Source organism: Dryobates pubescens (genome assembly GCF_014839835.1).
Source record: "Dryobates pubescens isolate bDryPub1 chromosome Z unlocalized genomic scaffold, bDryPub1.pri SUPER_Z_unloc_1, whole genome shotgun sequence".
Taxonomy (NCBI): domain Eukaryota; kingdom Metazoa; phylum Chordata; class Aves; order Piciformes; family Picidae; genus Dryobates; species Dryobates pubescens.
Window position 1 is genome coordinate 120,594 of NW_026530690.1, and position 25,458 is coordinate 146,051.

At 47.1% G+C, this 25,458-nt stretch overlaps 1 protein-coding gene across 11 annotated transcripts in view; it reads right to left on the reverse strand.

Annotated features, from left to right (window-relative positions):
* ZNF532 (zinc finger protein 532) overlaps positions 1-24,869 on the reverse strand; it is a 37,623-nt gene extending 12,754 nt beyond the window's left edge. The window contains exons 1-6 of one of the 11 annotated variants that reach the window (XM_054179292.1): positions 24,616-24,869; positions 23,691-23,851; positions 21,893-22,002; positions 12,180-14,533; positions 7,221-7,402; positions 4,260-4,436 (exon numbers count right to left, since the gene is read on the reverse strand). In XM_054179292.1, the coding sequence (XP_054035267.1) occupies positions 4,260-4,436; positions 7,221-7,402; positions 12,180-14,513 (2,693 nt within the window). In that variant the 5' untranslated portion in view covers positions 14,514-14,533; positions 21,893-22,002; positions 23,691-23,851; positions 24,616-24,869. Of the gene's footprint in view, positions 1-4,259; positions 4,437-7,220; positions 7,403-12,179; positions 14,534-21,892; positions 22,003-22,462; positions 22,737-22,830; positions 24,131-24,182; positions 24,529-24,615 lie in introns of those variants that run through there. The other 10 variants (XM_054179293.1, XM_054179300.1, XM_054179290.1 and 7 more) reach the window with 10 other exon arrangements.
* Between the last annotated feature and the right edge of the window lie 589 nt (positions 24,870-25,458).

The following is a 25,458-nucleotide window of genomic DNA, read 5'->3' on the forward strand; positions in this document are numbered from 1 at the left end:
CCTCAACCCTCTCATTATCTGCATCAATGTTTCAAGTCCTTTCTACCTCGCTCTAAGTAACTATCAGTTGCACATTGTTCAGGGGCTGTGAGGATCACCCTGCACTGTTTCGAGATGACGAGCACAGGGAGGTTACTTGGGCGTCCAAGCCACTCAGTGGGTCCAAATACTGGAAATAATGAAACATAATACACTTGGGCATATTAAGTGTGCAAATATTATTTTGTGGTACATCACATGGTCCCAGTTTCTCACATGAGCTAAGATAAATTTATCCTCTGACAGCCTACACACTCTTGTGCTGCTTGACAATAACTGGGAAGAAAGAAACTCGAGGTTCCCACAATGCAGTTTTGCCTCACGTGCCTTACATCAATATAAACCCACCAATCCCACTACTAGCTTTAACCAAGATCCTAAGAGACAACTTCTGTGACAAAAGCCAGTGGATCTCTGCCCCAGCAAGTCAGCAGAACAGAGCACAGAGAAGCTGAACCTTCCCCATGAGCGCTGTTGGATGCCCTGTTTAAGGGTTCCCTATGGAAGGGATCACGTCCTTTGGCCTCAACAGAGAGCTACTGAGCACGGACGCACACTCCACTGTCTTGGTCTCATCCCAGTGAGAAACTTTAAAGCAGTGATTTTCCAGCCAGCCCACTTCACTCCATGAAAAAAACAACAAACCAAACCAAAACAGTTTCCTCAAGAATCTCCTTGCTGCAGTTCTGCAGTGAGTCTGCTCCTAATGTCACAAGCTGGAGAGCTGGTACTAACCACACACAATCCCTGATCCTAGAGCACCAAGTATTTTTCTTCTGACCCTGACATCCTATCTCTTGTAGCACTGTCTCACATCTCCACCAGCAACTCTGCACCTAAGTCAGGGAGTGCCAAGCCTTATTACTAAGCAGGCAAACAAGCCGAGGCTCAAGACCGCACCACAGCCTTGTTCCTGGCAGTGTGTTTTCCACCCTCTGCTTCACTGCTCACAGAGCACTGTCAACATCCAGAATCCCAGCATGCTGGAGCCTGCTACTGAGCAGTCGATCCCACAGCTAGAAGCCATGCTGACCTGTTACAGGTCAGCAAGGTGTAATTAGAGACTGTCAGAATCAGAAATAATTCCCTGGTTATTTCATGATGTGTATTTCCATGAGAACCAGATTAGACAGGAAAAATGAGAAAACCTTCTCTGTCACCTGTGGTGGAACCAGACAGTGATCTCAGCTGGAATGACTTCAGGTCTGCACTATACAGATTTATCATTGCAGGGTTACATAATTTAATCAAGTACATTATGATCCACTATGTGCTTCAGATTCTTTTTAATATGAAGTAGGGAACAAAAGACTACAGAACCACTGATGAGGAAAGGGAGCTCTAGAGGTCATGCAGTTCAGCCTCTGCTCAAGCAGGGTCAGCCAGAGCAGGCTGCCCAGGAGTAAGTATGTCCACTCAGGTTTTGAATGCCTCCACAGACTGAGACTCCACAGCCTCTGGGCAGCCTGCTCCCACGTCTGACCACTCTGACAGAAAAAAAAGTCACTTCTTGTGTTCAGGTGCAAATTCACGTGTCAGTTTGTGCCCACTGCCTCTTGTCCTGTCTCAGGGCACTATGGAAATAAAAAAAATCTGTCTCCCTCTTCTTCATGTCTTCACATACAGTATTTACACATCAGCAAGGTTCTCCTGAGCCTTCTGCCCTCCAGGATGAGCAGTCCCGGCTCCCTCAGCCTCTCTTCACACAACAGACGTTCCAGCCTTACTCAGCTTAGCACTCCTTTACTGGACTTGCTCCAGAACAGCATTCTTCCAGAACCTGGCTTGATAAACAAGAATTTCTCCGATAACCCAAAAGGTATTAGCCATGAAAAGTGTCTCAGTGCCATGCCTGTGATGTTACACTGCTGACTGAAAGTAGAAATCATGTCTAAAGGTTGGTTTCCCTTAAGAACCATGTAGGATCTTAGGTGTGCTACAGGAGAGCTTCATCAAGTTGAAAGGCAAGACAGGCATCCGTTTCCCTGTGTTAAATCTCAACCCACTAACAATCACTGCACACAAACTTCATTTTTCATGCACCAAAGAGCTTGGTGTATCTGTTCTGAAACAACCACTTGTAATGTAATAGCGAATCACACAGTTCCAGCAATGCACACAGCCATGCACCCTGTGAGCCCTGTTCCTGCAAACAGAGAAACGCTCTTGTCAGCTGTACTCAGCACTGGTCAGGCCACACCTGGACACCTGTGTCCACTTCCGCTACCCACAATTCAAGAGAGACATGGACAGACTGCAGAGAGACCAAAGGAGGGCCACGAAGAAGAGAAAAGGGCTGGAGGACCTACCCTGTGGGCAAAGGTGGAAGGAGCTGGGTCTTTTCTCCCTGGAGAAGGTGTAGGGGAAACTCATCCCAGTACTCCAGTACTTAAAGGGCTAAAAGTGGCCCATTTGAAGAACACCACTTCTTCAAAGGAGTGCTCAGCTATGGATTCTACCATTTGTTACAGCAGTCCTTCATACACAAAACGTGTCTCTCTGTCATCAAAACGACTAGAGCTCTAAGCACATCTACAGGGAAATACAGCTAATGCAAAATACTTCTTTTAGGAGGCTGATCACAAACAGTTGTGCAGATTCAAGCACAAGACAAGACATCTTCAGTGCTTTTCACATGCAAAGTATCCTGCCCAGATAGTGACTGGAATCTTTGGGTTTTCTCTGCTGAAAATGATGGGAACCTGAAACAAGTGTTAGATTAAGTGCTGGTGTTTCAAAGCCCCTCACTGAAGATGCCACCCTCCATTAAAAGAGGGTACTACTTCCACTGGGTACAAACACTTTCATCCGGTATCGGACGCAGGAAGTTTGCTGCAATTTCGCTGCCATGTAGGCTGTAAGACCCCAAAGCATAAATCTTCTGTTCAGATTGTTAGAAGCAGCTCTGGCAAAGCAAATTCTTCTGAAATCTGGTTGTGTTACATGGTACCTTATTTCTCTCATCTGCTTTCTACTTTGAGTCTGCACGTGGTTACCATGTACTCCAGAGAAACAACCTGGAGTTAAAACCCTTGAATTTTCACTCTCAGCACTTCACTTGCATCAATGGAGGAGAAAGAAGACAGGAGCAAGCCTGCCATGCGAAGACATCATGCTAACACTGATGAGATCTGAAGTCTGATTTTCAGCCACAGCTCTCACTGGTTTCAGCAGAAGCCTTGGATGCTCAACACCTTTAAAACAAAGGCCCTGCAACCAATGTCCTAACCAGGCCCTCTGTTACTATCTTCTGTCAACCACTGTGTTTATGCACAGCTTCCCAGCTACAGAGCAGAATCAGCTCTGCTTTAGTCCAGATAAAAGAGATTACAGGTTGGAAAGAGCTCTATAAATGCCACTGTTTTCATCTGGAGAGGCAAAGCTAGAAGAGGTTTAGAGCCTGGCACCTCTCACTTAGTAACACACAGGAATTGCTCTCCTGGAGACACGATCGTTTTAAGGAAGCAAAAACCCAGCTCACCATTCACAAACCCTACAGCTCTCATGAGGAAAAAGGACCTAGCAGACAGAAAGAGGAGAACACAACCTGCAGGAAAACCAGCACACACTAAGCAAGATGCTCCTGACCAGAAGAGCAGGGTCCTGGCAGACAACTGCATCCTGCCAGGAATGCTCAGGGTGAGCCCAGAGACCGCAACTGTCACTCCTTAACCGCCTCTCACAAGTACCCATCCTGACCCCTCTCGGAACAGCCGGCACTGCAAGGACCCATCTTCTGAATGCTGTGAGCAGGAAAGAGAAAAAAATACCCATTTTGTTTCCTAGAGTTTCAACCAGATGTCATGAAAATCTGAAAATCACTGCATCGGCCCTGATGAGTCTCAGCAGTTCTTTTTTGAACCACATTATCTTAGTTCACAGTAAAAAATGCAGATGAGCTGAGCAGACTAAAAGAAAAGGAGCGAGCAACACACTACCTACCTGCCTGCCTGCCTGACTTCTGCAATCACTGTGCTGCCCTCTCGTAGCACATGGTGTTTGAGGAGCTGCTACTGCCACCTTCGTGGAAATTTGACCTTTGCCAAATAAACTGCTGGCTAAAACCTCAGGAAAACATTACAGGACCTCCACGTTACCAACAGGATGACAAACTCTGGCTGTACAAAAGGTGACTTTTAGGATCATAAGCAGAGGAAAGAATGCAATTTCACAAGTCATTAAACCGCAGGCAAGTGCAACAGAAGATTAATTTTGCTTACTTTGGTTCGCCTATCTTGATACCCGGGTGTTGTGTATAGGCATGGGAGTGTGTGCTGGGAGCAGATTTAAATGCCATGGGACAGATAGGACACTTGTAAAAGACTTCACAGTGACAACCTTGAATGTGAGACTTGAGTGCCGCCACATCAGAGTACACAACATTGCAATGCACGCAGCTGCAAAGAGAGTGGAAAAGAGTCAGTTCAGCCGAGCCCAAAGCAATACTGAATGCAACGGAATCAACATGGGTTTTCAGCAAGTGGGAGAGATAAACACACTGCATAGAACTGCATTATGCTGTCAATGTAAATAACCCAGTTAAGAATCAACATCCACAGAGATTGGCATTTCAGAAAGTAAGAAAAAGCAACTTCCCCAATTTGATTCTAAAACCTAAGTGGTAAGTCAGCACGCATCTTTATGGATGACAACCAAACAGAAAGAAGGGGCAACAGAGGAGCGTTCTACTGATTGGGAAAGGAATGCTGAAATCCTCTGCAAATTTGTAGAGATTTTACACAGGGCATTTTTATCACATGCAGTGGATTGCACAAGGTATGCCACAGCAATTCAGAAACTGTCACCCAAACAGAAACCAGCAAGGAAAACACGTTCACCATCTCCCTTGTTTAGATTTCATGAGGACATAGTGGCAGTGATTTCTGTACAAGGAATCAAATCAGCACGTGGATTTAGAAACAAAACCTGAGTAATTTAAACTCAGGACGACTGCAATCAGATCCATCTAGCAGACTGGAATTCTGAGAGTGTTCTTCAAGAACATACTTCTGCTCTGTCGAAAATTTGTGACCTTTCCGCTGCTACTCTACAAGGAAATGATTAGAAAAAGGAATTACCTTGGAACAAAAGAATGCTTATACACAGCGGTCCCTTCCAGTGCCACACATCTCCCCTACTAAAGGCTACCAAGGAAACCCAAGAACACACTGCAAAAGGACCTGCCCAATTAAGGAATCTCTTACTGACCATTACTGTGCAAGTTAAACACAGAAGGCCTCCACCTTCCCAAAATCGAATTGTGGCATGTACCACAGCGGTGTGATTGTTATCACACACGTCAAATTGGTTTTTAATCCTGTTCTACTGCCCTGATGAGAGACACAAAGAGGGAAACACAGTTATACATTGCATTCAAGAATCCCCTTCTTCTGGAACCCCACCTCTAAGGAACGTCATCCTTTCTTTCCTGAACTTCATTTACGTTCTTCATACTATTAATCATGCCTATAGCTCTCCAGCCTCTGCTTACCAATGCATTTTCTCAAGGAAATGGTCCTTGTGGTTAAGATGTCCTCTACTTCTAGAGAGATGAACACTTCTTCAGCACAAAGCACGATCCTCTCATTAACAGATCGGCTAACGCGTTCCCTCTAGAGAGCTGTGCTGCCTATCTCACCCTCTATCCCCTCTAGTGATGCAACATCACAAAAGATTCTCAGCACCCACCACTGTATGGTAAAACAGTTCTGATCCTTCCTTTCTTGGGCTGCTACAACAGCTTTCTTGTTTCCACCTTGGGAGGATGCAATTAACTTTAGGACTGATACTTTCAGCTGATGCTGCTGGGACTTAAAACACTGAAAAGAAACTGAACTGCCTCAGAGCTCCTTGGGAAAGGCAGGACAGGTTCTGCTGTTCCTGAGGCAAGTGAGCCATGGTGATGAGAAGATGCTGAGGAATCTAAGAAGACAGACACTAGTTTTCCCAGCTACTGCTTTAGTCACACCACATACAGAAATTATAAGTTGACATAGTTATGATACATCTTGAAATGTTTAGTAACTTCACTGTTTGATTCTCTGTGAAGGGTTTATGAGTGAGTCTTCTAGTGTTAACAGGCAGGCCAGGAATCCCTGAAGATGATTCTGTGTACAAACACAAGAGAGACAGACTAGAGGGAAGGGGAATAGATGTAAGAAATACGTCAGCAGGACAGACTTGGGAGAAATGAGTAACAGAGAAGAACCAAAGAAGTGCAAAATGCTGAGAGCTATGTCAGGCCACGGTTTCAACCTGGAACCAGACTGGCAGGGCAGCTGGCTTGATGCCATAAGAAAGCTTTCTTCCCTTGGCATAAGACTTCTCAGCTATCCCAGTCAATGAACTGGTAGCACCTTAAGGGGCAAGAAGTTGCCTACTGGTAGAATTTTAAATCACTCTTCTCCAGTCCAACAGGATGAAGTGGGAAACGTTTCAGGAATGGTGAGCAAAGGCTGGCTGTCCAGGCTGCTCAGCTGATCTCTTGCTTCTGCCTGCTATTCAGTGCTAGTAAAAATCTACAATAAAACTGATTTTCCGAGCCTTTCAAAACTTAGTATTTCCACGAAATGTCTCTCATGCTCATTGTCTCAATGAACTGCCCTTGCGGGGAAGCCTGAGAATAAAAGGCAAACTGAAGACTAAATGAAGAACCAAAAGAGCAGGCTGTTTGAATGAGAAAGGCAATTTTCAAGTGATGGAACGCTGAGGAACCTTGACTCCCCACAGAACAGAGCAGCCAGGCAGGGGCAGTAAGCCCATCGCCATCTTGAGAGTAAATTCCGCAGTCAATATGGAAAATTACTGTTCTGCCAGAGGCAAGAGTCTGAAATACAATGTTCTGAAAAAAATCAAGAGGGCTTTTTTAGAGAACCTGAAATTAAGAAAATAGATCTCAATTCTCTAGAACTTCTACAGCGTGAAGCCCCGATTCTGACATTCCATGGCTGGATGAGTTAGCTAATACTCTGATTTAGTAACGTACAAAAGCAGATGCCCAAAACAAAGCGGAATCCTATCGTGGCACTTATTCCAAACCTGTAGTACTAACAGCACTGTTGCCGTGACAACCTTAAACCCATGAAGCTGTATTCTACAAACAATGCTTATGAAAATGGAACATTACTTTTAAAACCATAAATTATACATAAATTGACAACAAAAGTAATCATTATACTGACCGAAAACCAACTCTTCGGGTATAATGCAGGCAGCTCTTAGTGACATGAGTCTGGAAGTGGACAGATCTGCAGATTGCTCCACATTCAGGACACGTGTATGGAGATTTATGCTGATGAATTCTCTGGTGTGATGCAAAACTGCACTGGTTAGGAAGCAGCATCTGGCAGATATTGCATGTCTTCTAAACGATAAACCAAAATACATGAAACAAAAGGTTTGGTTCGGCCATACATAACGTCTTGTGGCAAACACTGCAAGATATCACATAAAACGTTAGATGCTGTGACTGTGATCTGAACCAAAAGCAGCAGGCAAGTACTAAACGCAGGCCCTACTGACTAACCCTGGAGGACAGACGGGCAAATACCGGCCGCCAGGCACGGTGGCATTCTGGGCTGTTCTGACACAACGAAGCTCTTTTGCGTGCTGCTGACCAGGGGAGAGGCACACTGGGTTACACACATTTTGCTTAGGAGCCTCACAAGATTACCTTGCTAGTGTAAGGGGCCTAGCTGCCACCTGAGAATCAAACCTGATGGTTTTAGTTCAGTGCACTTATGTATGAAGTCACTCCTGGAGACTTCTTATGGCAATACCCGTACCCCAGCAAACATCATCGGGCAGGAAGCACACGGAGTCTCCTTCTCAGGCTAGGATACCTCACCCGCGTCCCACCCAGACACCACGCGTCTCAGCGACAGCTACAGATACCTGAAAGACTTACAAGGCTTCCTACACCCAAGAGCCACTCGACTCAGGACTTTCTGGTATGTCATTACACAAAACCAATTTTGCAGAACAGGACTTCAACTCAACTGCATTTCTTCAGACTCTGTAAGGCTTTTCAATTTGTTAGTACCATTTCTTCTGACTTGAGACTCACAAATCTCACCAATGACTCCGGAAGATTTATGAACAAAACCAAGATCCTTCACGACATTGGTGGGTTTTGAAGATGAGATTTGCATGGTTTTAGAAATGTTATCCCTAAATCTTGCAGGTGGAGTTGCAAGACTACAGAACAGAACAAGATCTCCAGAGCTGCATTATAAATTGTTTACTGACCTATATATGCAGAAATACTGAAATAAATAATGAAGAACTATCTATTTCCTCATGGTAAAAGTTTCTTACTAAAAAACAGGTGCTTCACAAGAAGCCCCCCCCTTCTTTCAATTTAGTGACTCTCCTTCAAAAACCAGTAAGATCCAGCTCGTGCAATAGCAGAATCAAAGCTACCACTGTCGAAGAAATAGTGCAGTGTTACAAACAGCTTTTATAGGAGTCTGACTTACTAGTATCTGCAACTACTCCAGTAATAAAAGCCCCTGGTTCCCACTTAGCCAACGGGAGACAGACAACAAATCCAAAGATGGTAGGAAAAAGCCTTTATAGTCACTGCAAAAAAATGGTATTTTTTCCCCTCTAATGGAGCACTGTTTAGTATCAAGGTCCAAAGACACTTGGCTGCCTCAGTACGCGACCAGTATTTCTGCTCTTCTAAGAGCAAGTATATTAGAATCTGTCCACTCCGTTTCCATTCGTGTTCCCAAACACTGCTAATGTTCTTTTGAGGGTGCATGCAAATACTTTTGATTTTTTTTCCTTAAAGCCAGTAATTTTAAGTGGAAATGTTAACTTGAAGCATCTTACGGTCTTAACACAGAAGCAAGAAGTGCATCTCATATGGCTCACTTCTTAGGTTTACTTTGTGAAGGTGGTGGCCTGATCTGTTTGAACACAGCTGCCATCCAAACATAGTTCTCAGATGTCCTGACAGCAAGATAGCAAAGTGCAAAACACTTACACAAAGAAAGCTAGGCAAAGAAAATTCAGCATTGCTCAAACTCGGGTTTGATACCAGCACTGCTGCCAGCCTGAAAGACGAGTGGATTGCAGGGATGCTGCTGCACTGCCCCTGTGGAGGGCTGTGCCAGCGGGCAGCTCTCTGCGGGGGTTCTCAACCATCACCCCAATTACAGCCCCATCCCAGACAAAGTCTTCAGACACATACACTCTATTGACTTTGAAATGACAAATATTTGTCCTCAGCTGACCAAAGAGCAGGGGCGAGAAGCATGACTCCTGCCCTTCAAACTGAACAGGGCTGGTTTGGGATGGTAACTTTGGTCCTCAGCTCAGGCTTGAAGGCAAAATCCTGACTAACCACAGCTCTACTTGAAAAATGCTTGCTGCCTTTGCTCGGCTTCAGTCCAACTCCTAAAATCTCTCTCCTGCCATTTAGGCATCAATAGGCAGAATGTGGAGCATTATTTGATTACTTAAGAAAGCAGCAGAACAGCCTCTGACTCCGGTAATAGAAACACAGGGGTTTATAGTGCTCCCAAAGCCTCTCCTCAGTAGCATCACAGAAGGGAAGCGGGATGCTCTGCTGCAGCAGAGCCACACAACTTTCCAACCCAGCTGAGCCTCCCTCCTTGATGTTGCAGCGAGCAGCCTGCAAGGTTGATCTGGAACGCTGGCGACTCAGACTGACACAAAAGGCCACGAAGGCCACTTGTTAAGGCCGCTGGCTTGCTGTTTTGATGGGTGCAGTAAAATGTTTCATTGTAACTGAGGACAGAAGAACAAGAAGAATCTATTGTGAAATTCTGACGTTCAGCGTATTTGCTCACCATTTTATATTGGGCTTAAGGTGGCAATACTTCTAATTCTCTCACTCCAACTCATATCAAAATAAAAGCTTGAGAAAGCTGCCTGCTTTTAAAGCCAAATCTTTTCAGGAAAACAAAGGGTTAGAATTAAAAATGGTAGGGGTGGAAAACAGAGATACACGAGAACTCCAAGTATGAAGGGAAATGAGTTGTGTAGTTTCTGTTAGAGCAATCTACTTCTATCTGTACATCAGAAAAACATTCCTTAGCCCAGGGTTACTACTACTTTTTTTCCCCACTAAGTAGAGGAGCGTTTGATTGAGCCAGGACACCTGTCAGTGAGTGGCCCCACTCCCTTTAACAGGAATATCAATGGAAATAAAATATTACAGCAAAGTAACAACTTTATAGGGAACATCTTTCAATTGCTAGTGTTGGTTTACTAAGTTTTCAAGAAATACTCTACCTTTAGAACAAGAGTTTAAGACGACAAGTAACAGCAACTCAGTGCTTAGACTCACTGAAATCACAAGCTAGCAGACAGCTTCAATTTCAAGAGCAATTAGGTGGACACTGGAAAGAATACTAAGCTGTAAATATCAACTTTTATACTATTATTTGCTTGTAGAATCCAAGTGTTTATTTTTCTTGTTTCCACCTTCCTCCTGAGGTTAAAATGTCAATTTCAACCAACTTCTCCTGTATTCTTCCTCCCCAATCGGTAGTTTTACCACAACAAGCCAGTGCTGAGCACTACGAAGGAAAACAGAAGTCAAGAGTACTGCTGGTCCAAGCTTTTCAAGGAGCCAAAAATGAAAAAGCACCCAAACATTTATTGATAAATGCCTGTACAGAGACTTTCTTCAGCAGCCATGCCTGGGACTAAAAAAAGCACAAAGATAACTTATCAAGAAAGCAGCATCTATTGCTCTCCCAGCTGTTCAGTTAAGCACTTTCTATGCTGGGCACTGCAGTGAAGCTACAACACTACAGGATGGAAGAGAGGATAACTCCAACGCCAACAAGCATCAGCAAAGCAATTAGCTAGAAACCAATTACTGCTTCCTAAGTAACTCCAGAGGCTGGTGCAGCACATACTCATTACATCCTGTTCAAAACTGCAGCAAGATCTAAGGATGGACTACATTCTGCTGACGACTGAGAAAAAGCTGAAAGAAACTTGCCATAGGCAGCAGGCACAAACTGAAACTCACATGGCACTGCACTGGATGCTTTCAGCCACGTCCACTAACAAGTTAGTAAAGTAGGAGCTGAGGCAGAGCCTGATAATCCATACAGTCAAGATCATTTCCACAATCAAATCTCTTTACATCACCATCTGCAGCGGTGACTGCAGCGCAACTGCTTTGCAGCCACAGAACAAGACTTAAGTTAGTGAGTGAATGCTGACAGGAACCTGTCTGCACCTCTGTCCCTAGTGGATTTTTTCCTAACCTTTATCCTGTGCATTGCTGTGCAATTCCTGGGAATGCTCCTGGGGCTGTCTTATCAGTCTCATTATGTTTGCAGGATTTTCAGCTTCCCATGTAGCAAGAAGCCACAACGTCAGGCTCAACTGAATGCTTTGAAACACACCAGAATCCCTTTTAATTGGCACGCCCCAAGGATACCATTGGATTAACAATTTAACTCCTACGGGATTATAGAATACATTGCACACTGTGTTTCTCAGATGAGGCCACATACATTAGTAGAGAATTTTAAAATGGTTTGTTAGTTTAATGCAGCAGCAATGGCAAGAGGAAAGGAAAACCAACATCAGAATGGTCACACAGCAAGCAAGACCGGCTAGTGAGCACCAGTGTTCACTGCTGTGAAGACAACAGCGTGCGTGTCCTGTGTGCCACTTACTCCTGCCTGAGTCCCTAGAGAAGAGAGGAATGCCCAGTTAAAACTGGAGACAAATGGAGAACCAATCACTTAAAACTATCAGATTGGTAGAAGGGCTGCTAATGAGGGTGCCAATTAAGTGGATTCCACAGGATACTCGAATTCCAAAGCACAGGAAGAATAGTTACAAATTCTTAGTAATGGCCATTACTAACTTCAGTATTAAGATGTTCAGCTGCAAGAAAGCCAATGCTAAATGCCAGCAAAAATACCCAGTGTCAATCTCACTCTTCAGGGCCTGCAATACTTCTAAATACTATTTTTCAAATGTTGACATTCACTATGTAACTGCTTGTAAGACTTTTTGTGGGTTTCATTTATACTTTTAATCAGGGAGGTTCAGATAATTAACAGCTAAATGAGAGTAAACCACTTCCAAAGTCCCCTAGGCTTAGAGATGAAACATTGGAACTTAAACGTATGATACTCTACTTGTCCACTTGTGTCTGCGGCCTGCTGGAAATGAGTTGCAAGAGATGTCTCATCTTGGAAAACTTCATTGCACTCCAGACACTTTAGACCATGTCTACAGAGTTTGGAGGGATCTTCATCCAGAGGCATGGCTGGGATGACAGGCGTGCTGGCCGGGGCCGATATGACTGTCCCAGTTATGCCAGGCTGCATCTTTGTTACTGTGTGTGTGCCAGCTCCTGTGGGGCTCTGGAGCACGCAGGACGCAGTATTGCTTGAGGGAGATGCTATCATTTGATCTGCTGGGACCGGCTTTAAGATCAGGTGCGAACACTGCATTACAACCCCTTTTTCCTTGTGCCCACGAGCATGCAAAAGGAGACTGCATTTGTTGAAGAAAACCAAGCTCTTCGTGCAGTGATTACAAGTCACCTCGATGCGCACGCTCCTGCGGTCGTAATGCTGGGTCAGGCTCTTCTCCAGAGCAAAGGAGTCGCCGCACTCCAGACACTTGTACCCTCGCGTCGGTAACGTTATTCCAGCGTTGGCAGGGGGACTGAGGTTTGGGACGTAAACTGGCACGGGATTCACGCTGCTCAGCACCTTATTGAATGCTTCCACTACTGAGCTTTGTAGAGACGACACCACCTGCACTCGAGACACCTTCTTAGAAGGCTGTGAGGCTGCTGCAGAAATTATTGCCTGCTTTATTTGTTGCTGAGGTTTCGTTAGCACTTGGCGGAGTTCAGAGGTGGTTTGAGCACCTTGAGGCAGGAGATTAAGGTTGGCAAGATGGACTGTCTTTGGCACAAGTTTAGCACTGGCAAGGCTGGATGCTGGCACCACCACGGTCTGTTGCTGTATAGCATTGGCAGCCTTTATAATGGCGCTACTGGCACTCTGCACTGAGGCAGCAGATATTACAGTGGCCTTCACTGTAGTGTTGTTAGCGAGCTTCAAATTGATAACTTGGGACCCTGCTGTTTTAACTGCTGACACGGGGAGAAAGGCAGTAGCCACAGGTTTGATAGTGACCTGTTTTGGTGCAAGCTCTGCTGACGCAACTGCATTGGTGACAACTGTGGACTGGAGAGGAGCCCTAGGAGGAGAGGCAAGAACAGCAGCAGAAGTTGGTGAGGACAAGAGAGATGTCATGGAAGTTACCATAGGAGTCTGCTCTGGCTTTTTACCAGAGTCCAAATCAACTTCTGGCAACACTCTAGTAACAGTTCTCTTGATCTCCCCAGAAGATGTCTTGATGGTTTTTATGCGAACTTTTGGAATTGCTGGTGTTGACCCTGCAGGAGAAGATGGAGACCCTTTGCTACTGTTTTCACTTGAAACACTTCTGGGGCTATCAGGTGGTTTGAGAGATGGCTTCTTAGCACCATCAATTAGACTCTGAGACTCGGGTGACTTTTCAACAGCTCGGGGACTTTCAGTCACCTCCTTCGGTAAGGGAGAGGCTTCTCCTGAATGAGACTGTAAATCTTTACTGGTATCCGTAGCTGCTTTTTTGGCGCTCAGTGCTGCGATGGCAGCAATACACGAAGAAAGCTTTGCTGATGACTTGGCTTTGGACTGTGAAATGCTGGCCAGATTTGTTTCACTCTTTTCAGTATTCAGTTTTCCATCGAGCACCCTGTTTTCAAGAAGTTTCTCAGAACTGTCTTTTAGCAACTTGTCCTCTGTTTTCCGAGCTTTAAAAGGCTCATAGACGCTTAAATTCATAGAGTTTGTCTCCATCTCTCTTTTGGCAGCTTTATTTTTATCTATACTACTTGAAACTGGGATTCCGGATTTAATCAAGTTCTCCCCTCCAAGTGCCTTCAGCTTGTCATATTCCTGCTGAGATACAGATCCTGCCAAGACATTTGCTCTGAAATTTGTACGCATCTCCTCTTTATCCGGAGGGTCATCTACCTCAATTTTTTCATCGTCGTCAAATTCTTCAGCACTTGATATTGGACTAAACTGGTTGAAAGCTGAATCCTTCATAGTATCAGGAGCTGACCCATCATCTTTAAGTGACTTCCCTTCATCTTTACCGTAACTATCAAGAGCTGCTGATGTTAGAAAGCCATTATGCAAGCCGTTGCCTGTGGAGTGGTGGCCATCCTTGTCCGCTCCTTCCGAAGAATCGATAGTACGCACGTTTTTCACAATGACGCTCACGCCGACGTCGGACGATGACGGGGCATGAGAGTCTTCATCTGTGTGAGCATTTTGTTTGATGTGGCTCTCGTGGTCATCATGTCCAGACTCAATAGCTGCTTTTGGATCAACCATGTCTGGTATGTCGAAGGCTGCCAGAAGGTCATCAAAATCTGGGGTCTTCATATCCCCCATGGTCATGTATTTGATTGTGAGCAAATCTGCGAAAGAAACAGAAAGTCATCTCAGCATTTGAAGCTCTAACAGCCGTCTTGCACAGAACACACAGGTGTGAACACATGCCATGCCAAAGAGTGCTACGCCACTTCTGAAGCAGCGTTCTCAGAGCCTGAACCACGGAACAGTGTTCCAGTGCAAGCGTACAGCCACATCACTACATCAAGAGCTGCAGTCCCCCATCAGCTTCACAGCCTGGAACCTAGTCCTTTCATTCTAGTCATAAGATTGTTTCATAAAGCTGATATTTTGGGTTTTATTGGGGGGGATTTTTAGTTATAAAATTTCTAAATTAATTTATTCAAAGGCATGTTTCTAGCTCCTGTGCATTTGAAAATAGAAAATGGGATAAAATGAGCATAAAGCTTTAAGAACAGACACCAGACATGCAACCAGTGCAGCTCAACTCTGCAGTACTACCAGGAGCTAACTCACGGTGCTCAGCACATGTGGTGGCAGATGCCTTCCTATACCAAAGCAAGACCATCACACTTAAGCACAGTCCTGCAGAGATCTGGTCCTCAGTCTACCCTCTTGTTTAGGTTGGCCACCTCTGCCTAAAGGATTTCAAGAAAGGGCTGCAATTACAAAGGCAGCTGTCTAATAAATACAAAACCCACATGGATCAGTAATATCAACACTTGCAAAGAAAGTTCCTGTAAGAATTAACTGGAAAAGATTGCAGAGACCAGAGCACATCAAATCCATGTAACCTTCACAAACAAAGCCTTTACTGACAGTTTTAAACTGAGAATTATTACCTCGAATTAGTAATTTGAGATATTGCTTGCACTCTGACTGCACATCTGTTCACAGGTATCATTTTGCAATTACTGTGTACACTCAGAACGAACCAGAAAGTCTTCTACTGTAAAACTTCCTCTAATTACATATACTGGAGTTTAATTAACATTCAGCAATAGCAATCAACAAAGTAAAGGCCCATTTATGCAGTATGTCATCCAAGCATGTTTGAGTGCAAAACGGTGTGGCAAAGGAGATACATTTGTCCTTCCCCAAGAAACATGGGTTGATTCCAAAAGGAGACAGGATCCCAAAAGAACTCAGAGGTCTGCAGAGCTGTGATCATACATGCAGCCACAGAGAGCGTGCTGCAAAAAGCTGCAACTGTCTTTTAAGTGTATGCAGAAGGAACAGCTCCCCTGCTCTACCAGAGCATGAGAATGGAATGGTTTCTTCTGCATGAGGGAACAGAATTACTTCTGCCTTTAGGAAGAATCTCTCCCGTTCCTCAAAGTTTCAAAGCAATCTGTTAAACAAAAAGGGACAAAAGACACTGCCAGTTGTGACAAACGAGTGAGCAAAGATGTAAGCTGGACCTTTACTCATCACTTCCTCACTATTCTAGTATACCATTTGAAGATTCAATACAGAAATGGTTTCCACCACAACTGCCAAATTCTGAAGCCACATTCCTCTCTTCCTCCAAAAACCTTTCAGTAACTCTTTCCCTGAAGGACAAAACTCTGCTTTTTATCCCACACCAGAATCAGCTGACACCTTGGCTGCCAGACAAGCTGTTCGTCTGTTCCTTCTCTGGGCCAATGCGATGCCTGTGAATACTTCAGAACAGGACATGAGGCAATCTCCTGGTTCCCTAGGAAATCCTGATTTTCCAGGAACTGCAATTACTTTGAGAGCTTTTAAAGTGCTGAGAGCAAAGCTCTATGTATCCAAAGAGACACACAGAGGTGTAAAGAACTAGCATTAGAGGGCTACCATTAAGATGACCTTCAGAACTGAAGGTCTGTCATCACAGCACTCAGACTGAACAAAGACTAAAGAAACAACCTGGAAGACCCTCACCTCCCTATTTTTGTCCAGAGCAGAACTGTTTTAGAAGCTAAAAGTTTCTAAACGGTAGAAACAAAATTCAGTGGAATGCTGACTTGAAGTATGGATTATGAAGAACAACGGAAAGATGATGCAGAAATTACACACCCCTAGTTCTGTGGGTGCTCATATAGTCAGTTCTTAGATTGACTCTGTCTAATGTATTGTCTCATTGTCAGGTGACAGTCTCCCTTTGGAACATTCCCTTTCCATCCCATGGACCAGCTCCATTTCTTGCTGCTCCGCCTGGCTGGATGCTGTTTCCCGGAATGCCTGGAAAAGCCTTTTGCTCTTATTGCTAGATTTGCAACCTTTAGGGTGCTTGAATTACTCGAGACAAGTTATTAAAGAAAATCAGTGTCTTTAAAAATTCAAGCATTATTTTGCATATTGGTTATTCAATGATGAAAGTAGGTAGAAGGTAGAAAACTCCAGATATGGCCAATAGGAATTACACAGCTAAGAGAGACATGGGTCAGGGAGGTGCAGTGATACTTCTGGGGTCTGCTTTTTCAACAGCAGTTGACAGAACTCATGGGAAGGTATCGCTGGGTGTTAAGATAGCAGACTCTGAACAGGCTTCATGATTTCATGAACCTTTTTGGTGACAATGCCCACCCCTATGCGTGCATCAGCATCTTACTGAAACGTGAGGTGTGAATTATGTTCTGGGGGATAAACCATGATCATTTGAGTTGGTTCTTACGTTGTTCAAGGCATGTGTGCCTGACTTTCTACATTCTTCTTTCTTTGGAAAAGGAGCCTAGACATGAAGGCTTCTAACTATTGCTTGTGGGTTACAAGCATGGTCTTACATGTTCTATTTTTGTTCTTTCACTTCATTATTAACCTTTAAGGGACTGACCAACTTTTCCTTCTTGTCACATACCCTTCTGCTCACCCAAATCTTTACTGTTCAACCAGAAGCCTGGTGACTACGTGCTGCTGCTTTGATTGTCAGTACTAGCCTCATCTTTTCTACCGTATGGTATGTAAATTCCCACCCTCTGCCTTCAAATCCCACTTAACTGTCTATACCCCAAATAGAATAGAATAGAATAGAATAGAATAGACCAGGTTGGAAGAGACCTCAAAGATCATCGTGTCCAACCTATCAACCAATCCAACCCACCTAATCAACTAAACCATGGCACCAAGCACCCCATCAAGTCTCCTCCTGAACACCTCCAATGATGGTGACTCCACCACCTCCCCTGGCAGCCCATTCCAATGGGCAATGCCTAACTCCATACTTGTGCCAAAGAGCAGCTCATCACAAGCCCCCCCTCAGCAGCAAGTCTGTTTATTATTTAAGGAAACAGGAAAATCCCAACTCTTAATTTTCATCTACCTGTGAATTCATGTTCTCTCAACTGCACTACTTTACCTTCCTTAAACTCTTCCTACAGTTTTAACCTCTATTTGTAGTATGTACAGTTGTGCACTGCTCACTCTCTAGGGCAGAGACATTTCTTGCCAATGTTCTTCAATGAAAATCAGCGTTCCTTTCAGAAATGTGAAAACAAGAGCATTGAGACACCACTTTTCAGTGCCTAGCATGCAGTAATGTCTCACTTCTGGTATAACCATATGTCACAACCATTCTGTTATGGTTAGACTGCTGGAAATTCCCGGTTAGACATGCTATTCCAGAACAAAATCCTTATCACTTGATGTAATTACTTTGCTTCCAAACACATGTAATGATGCCTTAACATCGCCATGCTCATGCTGAAACACAATGCCTACACTGGGAGCAGTATCAGCCTAACCAGCATAAAAGTGTATTTGTTAAGTTCCTGTACTGGTATGCCAAGGAATTTCATCAGGTAGAGAAGACTGAAATGATGCAATCAGAATGACAGCGACGTACGTCCCAGCGCTAGGCAAACACCAGCCTACCAGAGAGATCCTGGGCAGCTCGGTAGTGATTCCACATGTATTAGCAATTACAGCTAAGGCTTTTAAGCATTTACTTTGCAAGCTAAGTATGTGACAGAAAGACAAAAGCAGTATGCTAATTCAACCACCAGACCTTCCTGAGGAAGTGAAAGCCACATCTCAAATCACAGCTCGGTGCGGTTTGCAATACTCAGCAGGCAAGTCAGATACACAGGAGGCCACTTCACCCACGCTCGGCAGTGTCTAATGCATTCACAAAAAACAGCAGTTCCTTTGCGCTTATCAGCGGCCCCACGGCTTGGCACTGGCCACAACCCAGATGCTGGCTTCCAGAAATACAGCCTTCACACCAGGCAGCATTTTGATGTCTAGGAATAAGGGTCTCATTTGCCATCCCTAGTATCGATAAGGCCACACCAGGCCTCGTGGAAACATCTCTGTGAAGGGTGGGGTGGGTTAGGTACAACCTAGACCTGCTATTTCAGCGTTCTACACCCAGTCTGTCAAAGAACCCTTGGAGAACAACTCTGAGTCCAGCATTCCAAGAACTGAAAATGGTAGCTTTTCATTACTGCTCGATGCCATAATCTTGCTGTTAACAGTTGCAGAAGAATTTTCAAAGTTCATTCTTTACACTAGCCCAAAAAGGTTTTCAGCAGACATTTTGCAACCTTGGAATAGCTGAGGCTATGGAAGGGAGCACATGCAACTGGTTCAAAGTTCACCACAAACCAGCCTTTGGCTGGCACACAGCACAGGAATATGCCAGCACATGAACAAGGCATCCCCTTTCCTGCACCATATGGAGCTGGACAGACCATCTCTGTCTGCAGCTGGCCAAATGAAAACAACCTGTATTTATCAAGAAACACAGTTAGGATTTTGGGCCTAGAATATTCTTAAATTTCTCCTAAACCAGAAATTGGAACGGAACAGGATGGAATGGACCAGGTTGGAAGAGCTCTTCAAGATCATTGTGTCCAACCTATCATCCAGCACCACCTAATCAATTAAACCATGCAACCAAGCACCCCATCAAGTCTCCTTCTGAACACTTCCAGTGATGGTGACTCCACCACCTCCCCGGGCAGCACATTCCAATGGGCAATCACTCTCTCTGTGCAGAATTTCTTCCTAAATTAATTCATGACAAGCAAGTAAAGTCTCATACCTTTCTTTGTGCTCTACTTAAAAAAAAACTAGCTTAATTTTGTACTTCTCTATGTAAATGGGCTGGGGCAGTAAGGTGAACAATCAGGATGTACAACAGCAATGCACAGAAGGTTGAGATTCCCAGCTCAATGCAACTTGGAATCACATTCTAACAGCACTTGCTTCCTGCCTACTTCCTTCAATGTCCTCCTTTCTTTCAGCGGATGGCAATTCTTGCTCAAACCCTGCACGAAGCAGCTGCAGACTGCCAGCCAGCAAGGGCCTGCCTGAGCAACACCAGCAAGACAGGCCCTCAAACGTGAGGGTCAGGGGTGGGGCTTTCTAAACACACGTTCCCAGCAAACTCTAGACACATTTCCATTTTAACACACAGCCATACTTCTAAGAAAACCAAAGTTAGTTAACTTATTCAAAAGAGGCTTGGCACTTGATAAATCATTAGCTTCTCTCAGCCGTTCCATCTTGAGAAGAAAGGTAAGAGCAAAGTGAGATCACGACTGCTGAGACCAAGGACCGACTCCCCGGCACTAAGAAGCATTCTCTGCTGGAAAGCTGGCCTGCCTGCAGCCCCCAAACCTCCTGCTGGAGAGCAGTTACGAACAGCATTAGACTGAAAAAATTAAACTCACCAACAACACTGTGGACTCCAGCATCTATTCACAGGCTACTAAAACCCCTGCAAATTCAAAACCTCCTCTGATAAAGACAAAAATTCACAGTACACATCACGCTCAAAACTCCAACCATAACAGGTAAACTGAACTGTGTTACAATTCAGGAACTTACACCTTTAAAACCGCTTGCTATTCTGGTATAAAAAACCCAAATCTAAAAGGTGCTCTCATGTAGCACAGGAATTTTAGCTGACACTTGGAAAACAACATGCAGCAGCAGCAGCAATAGATGCTGTTCCTATCACGCGATAAGAATTCATGCTCGCAAGCATAATTTTGCTACAGATGTCTGCAGTCAAATATAGACCCTCGGCATCCAAACAATGAAGAATCTGAGCAGAAATCAGCAGTGATCTATCAGGCATTTTCCTCCACCACACAAGCTATTTACTGCCCTATCAAATCTGAGAAACCACACATTGTAACTGCATTAAAACCCACAAACCCCATCACTTCAGGCTGAACACTAGCTTTCTATTTTCACTTCTCCACAATTAATATCTACACACCTTACATAATCCACTGCAGTCAGAAATAAAAAGGCTGCCTTGTACTGTCACTCTGGTGCAGGCAGCCTGCCTATCATCAGCCACCATACAACTTACCCAAAATCCACAACCTCTCAAGGCTTTTTAGACTGTCTACTTTGTTCTGCTGAGCACAGAGGAAAACACCCTCATTTCACACTACAGCAGAAGGTTTTCAGTGTTTTGCCTCCATATTTATCTTGATTGCAGATTGCCAAACCAGCTAACGCAGCCAGAACAGGTCAGATTGTTTTACAGATCATAATGGTCAAGATTCTAGAGCTGCTGATTTCCTGTTATAGGAAGTAGCAGCTCTGGCAAAAGAATCCCCAAGGCAAAATGTTTAGTGTTCCAACGTGTAAGCTCTAACAGCCTTTGTTCTTCCCTTTCCTTACAGCCACTTCTTTCTTCCCCTCTTTCTGAACCCCTCAGCCTTCACTGAAAGATACAAATGCCAGCTCAAACCTCGGTACTTTTTTCTTTTTTTCAGATGAGAAAAAAAAAATAACTATCCTTTATCCACTGCTTTGAGTTAGAAGTGGTCAACCCTCAGGAGCTGATGCGCTGCCCATCCGGTTTCCTACTCTTACTTCATTACTGCACATTACTGTAATTCATGCCTCTAATAAAGCCACTGAAGCTCCATCAGACCTCTGAAACATGCCTGTCTGCTTGGCCACGGCAAAATCCTCCCTGGGCTACAGCAGGTTAAGAAACACCATCCATGTTCTTTATTCTCCCTTTCTTTCTGTGGAGGCTGTAAAGCACACATTGAACACTGCAGACCTCACGCAGGAGTCAGAATCTCGGGTTACTCAGACGTGGCCGAACCAGCAACCTCCAAAAACTAGGCAGCAAACGCTCAACGTGCAATACTGTAGCAACACAGAACCCTTTGCTGCCATGCGGTCCGCAATTGATGATTGTCACTCAGAGGCCTATTCCCCATCGCTACATGGTGAAAAAAGGCTTCCTCTGGAAAAAGGATATTTCATGGAAAAGACCGTATTTAGCCAAGGTGTCAGTAAGTCTTCACAAATAACAGCTTTAATCCTATTAAAACTGGAGGATGCTAATAGCATTTCTTTAGTAACACCTAAACAATTGTCTCCTTGCTAACGTGCCAAGTGTGCCGTCGGAAGCCAGATTCACTTCTCACATACACGTACTTTCATGCTACTGTTACATTCACACCCAAGCCGCCACATCTCACCTTGTGAACCTTGACCTCTGAAAGATTTTTTTAGCCAATGCTCAGTTACTGCCACAGATGCATTACTTCTGCAAATATGAAAGGGTTAAAGTCAGCCCCAGTCAATAGGCCTACAAGGAGAAGGGAAAAAAAAAAAAGAAAAGGAGAAAAGGAAACCGGGTTTGCCTTACAGCATCTCTGCAATGCTTTTATGCACAATTCTGCAACAATATTGTTTCCTTCTGGCCTTACAGAAAGGCACATCAGCCTCCCCCCCCGCCCCCAGCGCCTCCTAAGAAAAACACAAGACAGTACCCTGTAAATAAAACAGCATGCAAAGCAGCATTCCTCAGTCACAAGCATAACTACAATTACAAATCATTCAATTCATTTTATTTAGTTTAGTTTTAAAATAGACTGCACAACCAGTGTCCCACCCTTGCAAAGCACAAATATTTTAATAAGGGTCATAAATCTCAGCTCTTGCCCATTCCTTAAGCATAAAAAGGCATGAAAAGCCAAAGTAATCTCAGTTACTGCAAATATGTACATTCATATACAGAATCCTTTATGACTACATTAGCCACATACCAGTGCTGTGTGTCTAAAGTGTGCATTCACATACTGTTTTGGGATGGTATCTTTCTGCAAGCTCCTCTGCTTTTGGCTGCCATGAAGGGAGGAAGCTATCCCACTGTAGTAGCTCAGTGACTGCATTGTGTTCAGAGCTGATCTGCCTCAAACCAGTTCCAGCCGGTTCTGGTCACCCTACATAAAAAGCTATGGCAACCCTCGCTGAGTTGCCAAAAAGTCCCTGAAAATCGCAAGGGCTCTTTTTTTTTCTGTGGTAGTGGGGCTGCCAGCAGCCCTGTGCCCCTGCTCCCCTCGCCCCAGCCCACGCAGCCCCCTTGGTCCCCAGTGCCACCCCACACGCTCCCTTCCTCTCCTCCCCCACTTACCTCCCACAACCTGGCTGAAAGCTGTGTGTGTGTGCGTGCCTGTCTGTAGCTAACAAAGAGCCCGCAATAAAAATCCTCATAGGATCTCTTGCAGCACCAGGCAGGCTCGGCCACAGCACCGGGAGCAGGGCTGCTAACCCAGGGCAGCCCCCCCACCCTGCTCCCCACAGCACAAGGGCTGGCTGCTCGGCAGCGTCACATCTGCCCGCTCATGCCCACGGCCGTGGGGCGGCCAGGCAGGGTCTTCTCCCGGTCGGCCGCCCTCCCCACTCCTCAGTGCATCTGGGGCCGCCCAGGCGGCATTTTCCCTGCTGCACAGCGCTGCCACAAAGATCCCCGCACGCGCACCGCCCTCCCCTCCAGAAACCATTTCCGCAGCAGCGAGATGCCTGCAAAACCCTTCCTTCGCCCCCTCCTCGCAGCAGAGCCGGCCGCTGCCTTCATGATTTATTTTCTTTCTTTTTATTTGGCTATTCAACTGTCCTTGAGGCACTGGAAAGCAGCAAGCTGCAGACCCACGCCTGGCCTCCCCCCGCCGACTTCCCACACCCAGGGCTGCGGGGGAGGCCAGGACACGGTCTGTGCAGCCTGCCTGCTCCCATCCTGCAAAGATGGCTGCTGCCTGCAGCCGTTTGCTCGCTCCCACATGCTTTCCTGGGGCCGTGTCTCGTCAGGGCCACAGCTCCCTGCCGTGCCAGAGTCCCTCCAGAGCAGGACTCCGTGCCCACCTTTGCCCCTGACGCTTCTGATCCTGGCCCACTCCCCCTTCTTCCTCTGCCACCCAGGGCCTTTCTCCTGCATGGCTGACAGTCACCCCAAATCGAGACATCATTCACCCCGTTCCTGTGTTGGCTACTCACCCTTGCACTGGCCAAACCAGTAACTACCTCCGCCTACGCGCCAAGCCCCATCCTCTCCGGGGTCTGCCGTGAGATGGCTCTTCAGCAAGGCTTTCCTGCAAGCCAGCTGCCACGCCAGGCTATACCAACCAGCCCCTCTGCTCTCCGGGCTGCACCTGTAACTGTTAGCAGAGGTCTCGGGCACAACCCTTCACCCCCCCTTCCCCTGCGGAGAGAGCTGAGATCTGGCACTTTCTCCACATCCCTCATCCCCACCCCATTCTGGGGAAAGCGACCATGTTCTTCCGCTGCCTCAGCCCGTCTCCCCCGTGCAGGCGGCTGCAGCCGGCCCTCCCTCAGTCCCGCAGCCCGGGTGGGCTGCTCCCGCCTCTGCGGGCCGCCGTGGCCCCAGGCACCTCGCTGGCGGACCGCGGCCCCCTCCCTTCAGCGCGGCGCCCGCGCCCCCCACCCCCCGCCGGGCCCGCTCGCTCCCCGGCCTGGGGTCGGCCCTACCGGAGCGGGCCCTGCCGAGCCCCGGGCGGGAGGAATTGTCCGCGCTATGTGCGGGGGACTCCCAGGCAGGGGAGGCCGCGGCCCCTGCAGCTGCGGGGAGAGCGGCCGAACGGGGCGAGGCGGTGGAACGGCCGCGTCCGTGCGATGCCCGGCCCCCCCTTCCCCCAACCCCGCGCCGGCTCGGCTCGAAGCCGCCGGCCCTGGCAGCCGCCGTGCTCGGGTGCCGGCGGGGCTCCGGCAGCCGCCGCCCTCGCAGCGCTCCGGCCCCGGAGCGGCCCAAGCCGCGCCGAGATGAGCAGGCCCGGCAGGCCGCTCCGCCGCAGCCTGCCCGCCGCGGGGCCTGCGCGCAGACGAGGCGGGGGCCGGAGCCGAGCCGGGCCGTTGGAAGGCGACCCCCACCGCATGCAACCTCCGCACCCCCATGCAAACACACCTGCTGCGGGCCCGCGGCCCGGCCGCGGCTGCTCCGGCCGGCGGCCTCAGGCGGCCATGGCTAGGGTCCGCGCCGCCTCGGCCGCCTGCAGAGCGGCCTGGCTAAGAGATGGTGGAACATAATGGCAGGGAGGCTCTGCCGGGACTGAGGAGAAGGCGGGGGTGGGGGTGCCTCGGCTTGCACAGATGGGGGAGACGCTCCCGTGTGATTCCGTGTGAAACGGCTCCCTGGAGTGTGCCGGGGGCGGGGAGGGCTGCCGCTGCCTCCGAGCGCTCCGCGGGCAGACGCGGGGGCCGTGCAGGTCGCGGCCTCCCGCAGCCCGGGGAGCGTGGTGGGGTTCCCTGCTCCGCCGCCGAGCCCAGGCAATCCCGCCACGACAGGAAGCGCGCGGCGCCGCGGGCGCCTGGGCAGGGCAGCCCCGGTGCCAGTCCCTCCCCGGCTCTTCCCCGCGGCAGGGGCCGTAGGTCTGGCACGGCGACGCCGGCCCCACGGGAGGCCCTGCGTCTCGGGGCGCTAGGCTGGAGGGGGCCGGGCCGCGCCTCCGTGCTCGCCCCGGCCGTGCAAGGGAGTCCTGTTCCCTGGGCACAGAAGGTTTCGCCGTGCGCCGGGAGCTGAGCCCCTAAGTGGTGCAGGCAGATCTGTGGGGCCGAGAAGGGTGGCACTCTCCGTGGAGCAGCGGCGGCTCCGCCGCTCGTGTTTCGGTTCTCGGTCAACAAAGGAGAACAGGAAGGGTACTGTCGGCTCAGCCGCTTTACTGCTGCTGCTGCAGCGCGGCCCGGCGAGTAGGCTGCTCTGGAAGCTCGGGGGGCCAGATGCTGCCCTGGCTGCTAGGGCAGGTGTGGC